Below are 9,876 nucleotides of genomic sequence, written 5' to 3' on the forward strand. Positions count from 1 at the left end.
TAATTTGTAATAACAACTAACTCTAAAACTAAAAAAACCTGTGTAGGAATTAGTAATAGCTCGCTGAGGCATAAGTAAAAACTATGAAAAGCTGTTAACCTTTATTGCTTTATTCTTCAAGGAAATGAGATCTTTAAATAGATTTCTGCCTAAGTATGAATAATTTCCTATGTTAAATTTACTAAAACTTTAACCATAAAAAAATGTTTTAAAGCTTACATAAGTATAAACAATAAGAATTATTTCACGTTCGTCAAAAGCTAACCTTCAAAAATAAAGGTTTATATTTAACTAAACATAAATTTTTTAGGAACAAATTATTAACACCTTTTCGGTTATTTTCTCTTTAATTTTAATAAGCTTCATAAATAAATACTTCTTAGTTCACAACTCCTAAACCAGTAGTCATTACAAGAAGTCTTTTGGTAGTTTTAGATTGACTGCAAACCCAGACGAAGTGAGTTTGAATCTTGGCGAAACTTTTACTTATATTAACCTTAACTTCACGTAAAAGTTTGTTTTTACCTTTAGGCTCTTAAAAGACAACTGGTACTTGTCCTTTCCAGTTAGTGATAATACAACTATTTTAAATAACTGTAGCCGATGTAAGACCTTTTCTATACTCCGCGAGCAACTTTTTCTAGCGAATTTGGCTCATTACTTATGAAAGGTTGCAGTAACCTGGACTTTACTAATGTAGAGTCCTATGTACAGTGGAATTTACTTATCTGTCTTATAAGCAGTTTTTATATATTTCGATTATAAATTGTTCTTGTGTATTTTACATGACAATTATTTGTACAATTTACAAGTAGTGTACAAGGGTATCAATTAAAACTTTTAAAGTAGAATTAAACTCTACACTAAACTATGTATTTGGTTTATAATAAATCTTTATACTAATTAAATTTTCAACTTGTCATAAACAAGAAGTTGTGTACCATTATATCAAACGTTTGAAACGTAAGCTTTAACTACTTAACATAAACTTTAATGCTGACAATAGAAGCTGAACTTAGTTCTCACTAAACAGTAGTTCCAACAATCACTTTTGTGTTAGAAATAAATTCTGTGAGTAACACTAAATGTTCCCTTTTTTTAACTGTATTATTTAATCTAAAATATTTTTGAAAAACGTTATTGAGTACTTCGACTTTATCTCAGCAATGTTTAAAAACATCCTATAATATTCTTTATTAAGACTAATAAGGTACTTTATATAAACATAAAAGTAAACGCAACTATTCTCAAAGGTTTAGTAGAAACAGATTTGATAGAAACTACAAACGTACACTATAAAGTTAATTTTCAAAACCTGAATAACATTATACTAGAATTTTTTAATGGTTTTTGTGCAAATAGCTAGACTCTAGAAAAAAAATATCAATTAAAATTTAGACTTAGTTGAAAATCGTTGTAAAATTTGCATTGAGTTTTAAGTACTTAATTTTGAATATTGTAAACAAAAGATTATTTTCAAAAATTAGTAGCTCTTAACTTCCCACGTTGCCATAAATTATTAAAAGTAATAATACTAAATGTCTGGTTAGTGGGTACAGATTAGCACATTTCTATTCGTGTCGAGGCAGGTGTCAGCTACGGCAGTCCAAGATTATAAACTTTTTTCATTAAAAGTATAAAAACAAGGTTGTTGGAGTAAAAACTTAAAATGTTTTGAAACCATTTTATTGAATGATCTAATCAAACTTACGCAGTTAACAAATATTTAGGGGCTCAAAAAAAAAGTTAACTTTTGAACTTTTAGACCAGGGGCTTACAATTTTATTTTGAACATAAAATCATTTATATCAGAACACAATTTATTTAATTCAAGAAAGTTATATAAAATTTGAGATGGTTCTGAATTTCTTCTTTCCTTTTCACAGGTCCAACATCACACCGCAGTTGTATACCACCAGAATTGAAAACCTATAAGAATAATATATAATTAATATTCCAAAAAAAAAGTACAGTTGTAGCTGTTGCAGTGAAAACAAACAATTTATTAAAAATAACAAATAAAAAAGTACAAGTAATACAAACTAATTTGAATTATTTTAATATTTCAACAATTATACGTATTCAAGTTTTAACTAAATTCAAATAACTTTACTACCAAATACCACAAAGATAAAAAAGGTAATTTATTTGTTAAAAAATAGCTAACAAACTTTTTGATATCTTCAATTTTAAAATTACTGAACTTTAATCTCTTAAAAATAACTTTATTATAGAATTGTAAAAAAATTTTAAATACAAACAAGGAAAAAAACATAGACGTTCATTCATTCTCAAATTTCATTAAAAAAATGACACCAGCTTTTTTAAGCTGGCTTAAAAAGACTAGTAACTTTATAAATGAAGACGTTTCTATGAGTTATAATACTATTTTTTGCATTAACAACACTTTTTACATTTAACAAATTTGTTTGAGAAATTTTTTCAAAATTCAACTATTTCATTTCTCAAAGCAAATATAAACAAAATTATTAGTTAAAAACTTAAAAAACTGTCAATAAACTATTAATCAAAATTAATAGTTTAACTAAATAATTATAAAAACTAAAAATTGTAATTAGAACTGAAAATAGACTAACAAAAACATCAAAAGTAATTCTAGACTCTTTAACAATATCTAGTTCATAGTTGATAATTAAGTTTTGGTTTAAACTATTTACTTAAACATAATTGCTTCTATTACTAACAAACTACATCTTTTTTACCAAGTTTGATTACACTATAACAATACAACAACTTTTTTAAAATTTACATTGCTCAACATGAAAAATTAATGCATTATCCTTAGCCTAATGTGTTATACATATGTAGTTTTAATAAAATTTAAAATGTTCTGTAAAATACCGCAGAGGTGTACACTTTACTTTAATTAAACTTATAAATAATCTTTTTATATTTTGCTTGCTTAGGTTTAAAAAGCAATACACGTATTAATCTTAAAAAATACCAAGCACTAAAGAAACATTTTGGACTTACTAATTAATTTTAGTGTAAACAGTTATTTTCTATAGATTTAACAAAACAGTTATTAACAATCTTCAAATCTGTAAAGAAACAGTATGTTTCTGTTTATTTGAAATAGTATGTATAACTAGTAAAGATTGGTTAATAAGTAGTACATCTCTATTTATAAAACATAAAAAGCAACCAGAAGCATTTTGGATTTAATATGGAAGTTTCAATATCATTAGTTTTTCTTAATCATTTTAAATCTGTAAGGGAACAGTATGCCTTTTTTCACTTTAAATAACATTTATAACTGCTAGCTCAAAACTTATAAATTTGAAACATTACTTATAAACAACTTTGTGTCTATCATCTTGTGTTTTCATTCATTATAAAACCTTAGTATGAGTTTTCTATTTCAAACTAAAAAATACAAAATGACAAATTTACTAAAGTTTTAAGAAAACATACTATTTGGATACCAAAAAATCAGCTACAAGTTATATTTGTTAAAAACTCATGACCACTTACTTAATTGTTTCAAGTTAGCAATTTGACATGATCCAGTTTTAGAATAGATCATATTATGAAAAAAAAACAAAGTTATAAACAATTCTATTCTTAAATCAAATTTAAGCTGCATTTAAAAGTTTTATAAGTTTAAATACAGTACATATACAGAATATGTGAAAACCAGTGGCCACAATATTAAATACTTTTAAAGCATATTCCATCACACTTATCAGTGTTTTGATATGGTTTTCTTATTGAATCGTTAGCACAATAAAACTCCTATTCATTCTTAAAACATTTTTTAAAACTAAGTCTTTAAAACTTTAAAACTAAGAGTTGCCACAGATCAAGCTGAAAAATAAGTTTGTACTTTCTAAATCAAGTTATTATTTATAACCTATTCAAAAATACAAAGTACTTGAAATTGTGTTAGGTTTCAATTACAAGTTAAAACAATAGTTCTTTGGCAGTTCTTTAAGTTTTTTAGAAAATAACAAAAAAATTGCAAAATGCATAATTTCCTTACTTTGTTTTTTCAAAAGCTACCATCTATTCCTTCCTGGCTTTTCGTTTTTACTGACATTCTTGATTTTGGTGCAACCCTGCTAAGTATAATATTCTACTTTATAACTATTTTTACAACTAGTTACAAACAAAACACTTAAAAGTAAGAAAAAAAAGTTAGATATACCTATAAAATAAATGCTTAATTCTATAAAAGTGATAACAGTGCACTAAAAACATAGTTTATACTATTATAGTTTGAGTTATTGTTAATACAAACATGTGTGTGCATGTATAGCAACTGAACTAAAGTATACACAACTGTTTTGCAAACAAAGAAATTAAATTTCTTTAAAAATACATAAAAAAGTTCCACTTAAATAATATATTTTCTCATTTCATTTACAAAAAAGATGATTTACATCAAAATTAATTTTAACAGCATAGATTTCACAACAGAACATCCTAGACAACAGACTACAGAGGCAAACTCTCTATTAGTGTAGTACCAAAATATATATTGTGGTTGTAACTAAACAGATATGTTTAAATTTCACCATGGGTGCCATACTTTCTGACAAAACAAGTAACTTGAGTTTGTATATCAGTTTGAACTTTGTGTAAAAACTTGTAAGTAATTAAATAAAAAAGCTAATTACTGCTATAATTAAATTACATGTTGTTTATAAACTTAAAGCTTTTGTATAAAGAAAGTAGATTAAATTTTGCTGATATCTCAACTTTCAAAATACACACATGGTTTGTCTTATAGTATGGCACTGTTTAATAGTATTCTATAGTGTTGAACTGTAAACTGTAGATATTAATAATATTATCAGAACATACTCACCACTGTAATTATACCAAAACTTGCTAGTATACATGAATAGGCTGGTTATAGATGAAATTCTTTTACACAACACTTTAAAACAAAAGGTGGTTACTTAATTTTAAGTATTCACTATTCGAAAACTAGTTTTAGTAAGTTACAACAGTTTTGACATTTAAAATTAAAAGTACTTTTACTTTTATTTAAAACAGAAAATTTTCAATGTACTATAGCCAATTAATAATTTTTTTAAATGTTTACATATCATAAAATTAAACTATATGATTAAAATAATAAACACTTTTGATATATTGAACTATATTTTCTTTTACATTTAATACCAAATCAAAAGTACTTTTAATAGACGTAAGTTACGAATTTAAAACAGTAAGGACCATTATTAAATCAAAAGCTAAATTAAATTTTTTACTTTATAAACAAATTTGGTGCAGATTCTTGAAGATAGTTGTATTCAGTTTAGTAAGCATTTTGTAAGGTTTAGTAAGGTTTCATTTCATTTTCAGTATTTATTGTCAACATAATTAAAACTAGTTTGTTTTTCAGAAATATTCCAAAACAGCGGCCATTACGTTGTTTACACCTTTTTTCAATTTTATTACAAAATTTACCCTCAATCTACAGAAAAGTAATAAATTTTGAGGATAAAAACTAGATTTTTTGAACTTTCAGCTTATAAAACATAAAAATCGTAATATTTAAAGAGTTTATTTAACTTTAAAAAATTTAAAGTTAAATGCTATTTTATAAATTAGTATAATCATTAATTTACATAACTGTAATAAAGAAAACTTACCCCCTAAAAAAGTGAATTAACCCCAGGAGTAAGTTTACCTCAGGTTAAAAATCGCTGGTCCATGATATTATTTAGAATAATTATAAGTAGTTTTAGTTTTTGTTTTCTTTTCTAATTAAACAAAAAATATTTTAAATAAAACTTCATGTTAAAAAACTTACATCTTACATATCAAACTAGTTTAATGTATGTTGGAGCTTTTAGTTTGGTTATTATACGAAGTTTATGTAAGATTTTAATATTTACCCACGAGTCTAGTGTGAAAAACATTGATTAAGATATGGATTTTGTCAGTCATTACAATGTTTGTGGCCCTGAACTTTTTGATTTCGTCCCTTTGTTGAGGGTTTACATAAACAGCTTATTTATAATATGTTAAAACTCATAAACTAACAATTGAAAAATAAATATTTTAAAAATTTGATACCTAAAAGTTTAAAACACAGCAACAAATAATTTCATTTCTCTATATATTTATTGTAAACGACATATGTAGGATAGAATAATGCATTGAAAAAGTCCTATAAAAGCTAATAATTAAATTTTAGTTGAAATAATCCTTCAAGGATTGGCCATTTTGCTTCCACAACTGAATTTTGAGCCCGATCTGCTCTACACATTGCTTGAATTTTCTCTCACAAGTCTTTTTAACTTTGTCAGTCAAAAATTCTTTCACTTCTTTTAGCATTTCTTCGGTGGCAAAGTTAGGAGTAGAAGCTTCAACGATCTTGCCTAAGTGAGGACTTCCCTTGAACTTGTTGTAAAATACATCCCAATGTTCCTTGACAAATTTCCAAGATTCATCTCCACCAAGCTTGGATCCTGTTGCCATGCCATACAAGATCTTGTATTTTTCGTTGTCACGAACGTGGTTTGACATCATGTATTTTTGAACAAGTTTGAGACATTCCAAACCCTGTACGCACCCGAGAGCTGCTTCGATTTCACTCTTCTCTTCCATGGAATCAACTTTCTTGTGAAGCTCTACCATTTTGTTGAAAGCCTCAAGACCTCCTTTTGACGTGTAAACTTCGTAGACGGAAGCACGAATTTCGGGACTGATTGGTGTTGAGTTCTTAAAGAAATTGTTCATGATTTCTGTGCACTTTTGGTTGACTTGGTCGTCGTTTGAAGCTTTGATGAGAAGCGCTCTCAAGCTGGCATCCAAATGAGATTCATCTTGTTTAGCTTCCATTCCAACATGGGCCATGACGCTACTGAAGAGATCTTTTTTGAATTGGGAAAACTTTTTTGAAGCTTCATCGTCATTCCACATAAGCTTAGTCATTGCGCTAAGGCTTTTGATTATCTCTTTCCACACTGGATATTCCTTTTCGCCCTTGAAAACTTTTAGCAACTCAAGATATGTGGCAAACGAAGTTTGACCAGTTGTAGCCATTGCATGGACGTCACTGACTATGTTGAGACGATCAAAGCAGTCAAGTTGTCCGTTTTCTACTACAGTAATTAGTTTGGACAAAATATCTTGGCTGTAGTTCACTCTGTAGAAGCCGATAAACCTTGGGTTGATTTTAAACCAGTCGTTTGCACCGACACCTTCTACTGTGATCTGACCTGACTTTGATGAAAAGATAAAAGATTGATGTTCATCAGAGGTTGATGTGGATATTGTGATTGGCACTTGCCACAAACTATCACTTTCACCAGATGAAGAAATACAAAACTTTTTCTGGGATAAATTAAGTGTTACAGAGTTGTCGTTTTGGCTGGCAATAGACACATCAATAACAGGGTATCCCATTTGTTTGGTCCAAGTTGACATAACCTGCTCAACTGGCTTGCCGCTAGCATCTTCAAAACATTTCCACAAATCTTCTGTTTGTGTGTTGGAGTATGCGTGCTTTTTAAAATACGCCTTCATGCCTTCTTTGAACTTATCTGATCCGATCCAAGAGTGAATCATTCCTATGATATTACTTCCTTTTTGGTAAGAAATGGCATCGAAGATTTCCCCAATTTCACCTGGATGATTGACTGGAATTTCAATAGCGTGACTGTTTTCTAGGCTGTCAGCATCTAATGCCTTTATTGTGACATCATTAACGTACTGCTCCCAAACTTTTAAGTCATGGTCACAAATGTGTCCTGCATCGTACATCATAAAAGTTGCAAACCCTTCGTTGAGCCACAAGTGAGTCCACCATTCCATGGTGACCAGGTTGCCAAACCACTGGTGAGACACTTCATGGCAAACAACGATTGTTACCCAACATTTCTGCGCTACGGAAGATTCTTTTTCGTCTACGAGAAGAGCTGACTCTCTGTAAGTGATCAGTCCCCAGTTTTCCATGGCGCTGCAAGCAAAGTCGGTGATAGCAATCAAATCGAGTTTGTTCATTGGGTATGGGCAGGAAAAGAACTCTGTAAAGTACTCCACTGATTTGATAGTGACTTCCAAAGGGTACTTTCCTTGACTTGATTTTCCTGGTGGAGTGTAAACTTTGACTTCGACGCCGTCATTAGTCTTGCCTTGAACGTAGTCGAATGCTCCTACTACAAAAGCCAGCAGGTAAGTTGACATCTTCTTTGACTTTGCGAAGACGACCTTCTTTGTTACTTGATCTTCAAGAACTTCTTCGCTGATGACATTCATGTTTGACAAGGCGACGAGGTCTTTTGGTACAATTAATGTAGTATCAAAAGTTGCTTTTAATGCAGGCTCGTCCCAGCAAGGAAGGCATCGTCTGGCGTCGGTTGCCTCGAACTGAGTGATCAGGTTGTAATATTCAACACCGTCCTTGTTTGTGACTTTGGTGCGGTAGAACCCGGCCATTTCATCGTTGTGAATTCCTTTGAAACTCATGCTGAGGACTGCAGGACCCACAGGAATGACATCTTCGAAAACAAGGGTGCAAGTCTCATCATCTTTGTTGAGATTCACCTGAGTTGGAACGAAAGTAGCTCCTGAATGTTGAAGGCTGCACTCTTTGATTTCTAATTCTTTGCTGTTCATTTTGATTTCATTAGTGGCTTCATTGACCTGTTTAAAAAAAAATTTAGTCTTTAATCCGTTTTTAATTATACTTTTTATCGGTATGGTCTATAATGTTGCGTGGTTTTATTATTAATAGTTATATGTTAATAGCTAAAAGTATGTTTAGGTGTTTATTACTTAATTAAAATTATAAAATTCTTAAGCATAATTTTAAATTCTAAAACAACAAATAAAGCAAAATACAAAAACATGTTTTTTCATTTACAAATTAAACTTGGTGGTTAATGAGTATAATTACTGTCAGCATAAAAGTTTTACTAAAACTTACATTTAAGTCAACTGATTGGTGTCCTTCAAAAGTAAAAGTTTCGAATGAAGGTTTCAATGTGACATCGTAGTTTGTAGGTGTAACGGTGGTAGGTAAACGAGAAAACTCCATTGTAGAATTTTCTTTAATTAGATAGTTACGTCTGTTAAGATATAGTTTTTTAAGATGTTGGTATTTTTCATTAAATAATTATCTATGTAATATTATATTTGGAGACTAAGGTACACTTTGCAAATTTAAATCCTATATATGCATAGTGTAACATAATAAGTCTATCATTGCTAAATTAGGCTACATTGCATATGCTAAAAAGTTATGCACTATACTTAAATACTTAAACTATTACATTGTTAAATAATCAACAAATAAAATACAAATACTTATAAATTTTTGCATTTTTTCTGAAATTTTATTTGTAATAGTAAAAAGTATATTTAATGTTCACAATGAAATTAATATTTTCAACAATTTAACATAAATTTGACTATTTAAAATTCTGCCCAATTTATAGACTAAAGTTGGCCACTATCCTGGATTCCTAAAATTAAATTTAGCTTAAATAAAGTTGAGTTTGAGAAATTTTGAAAGAAAAATCTAGAATTTGAACATAAATCACTGAAAAAAAAAACCTGGATTTTAAACAATTTTTACATAGTAACTAGTGAAATTTGGATAATACAAAAAAGTTTATCACATGGATAGAAATTGTTCGTCATCATCAATATTTTTTATTAAAGACATGATTTAAAGTAGCTTTACAGTATTTTTCCAATGTTGTTAAACTTTTTTAATTAATCTTCTACTTTAAACATAAACGTTAACTAAAAATAGACCAAAAACTAGTTTTTTCATTAAACCTGGAAGAAGTTTTAAAAACCTGGAGATAATTTGCCAAAAACCAGTGGTTACCCTGATAATTGCAAAATGATATTTTTCCTTTAAACATAACTTTTAACTAAAAATAGACC

At 28.7% G+C, this 9,876-nt stretch overlaps 1 protein-coding gene across 1 annotated transcript; it reads right to left on the minus strand.

Moving 5' to 3' along the window:
* Positions 1 to 6,168: 6,168 nt before the first annotated feature.
* LOC145844758 (puromycin-sensitive aminopeptidase-like) lies at positions 6,169 to 9,019 on the minus strand. Its single transcript, XM_082952179.1, has 2 exons — positions 8,909 to 9,019; positions 6,169 to 8,625 (listed from the first exon to the last, which is right to left on the minus strand). Exons 1-2 carry the CDS (start codon positions 9,017 to 9,019, stop codon positions 6,169 to 6,171), a joined length of 2,568 nt encoding a protein of 855 aa, XP_082808305.1.
* Between the last annotated feature and the right edge of the window lie 857 nt (positions 9,020 to 9,876).

Source organism: Thalia democratica, chromosome 9 (genome assembly GCF_965202585.1).
Source record: "Thalia democratica chromosome 9, ktThaDemo2.hap1.1, whole genome shotgun sequence".
In the NCBI taxonomy this organism is placed as follows: domain Eukaryota; kingdom Metazoa; phylum Chordata; class Thaliacea; order Salpida; family Salpidae; genus Thalia; species Thalia democratica.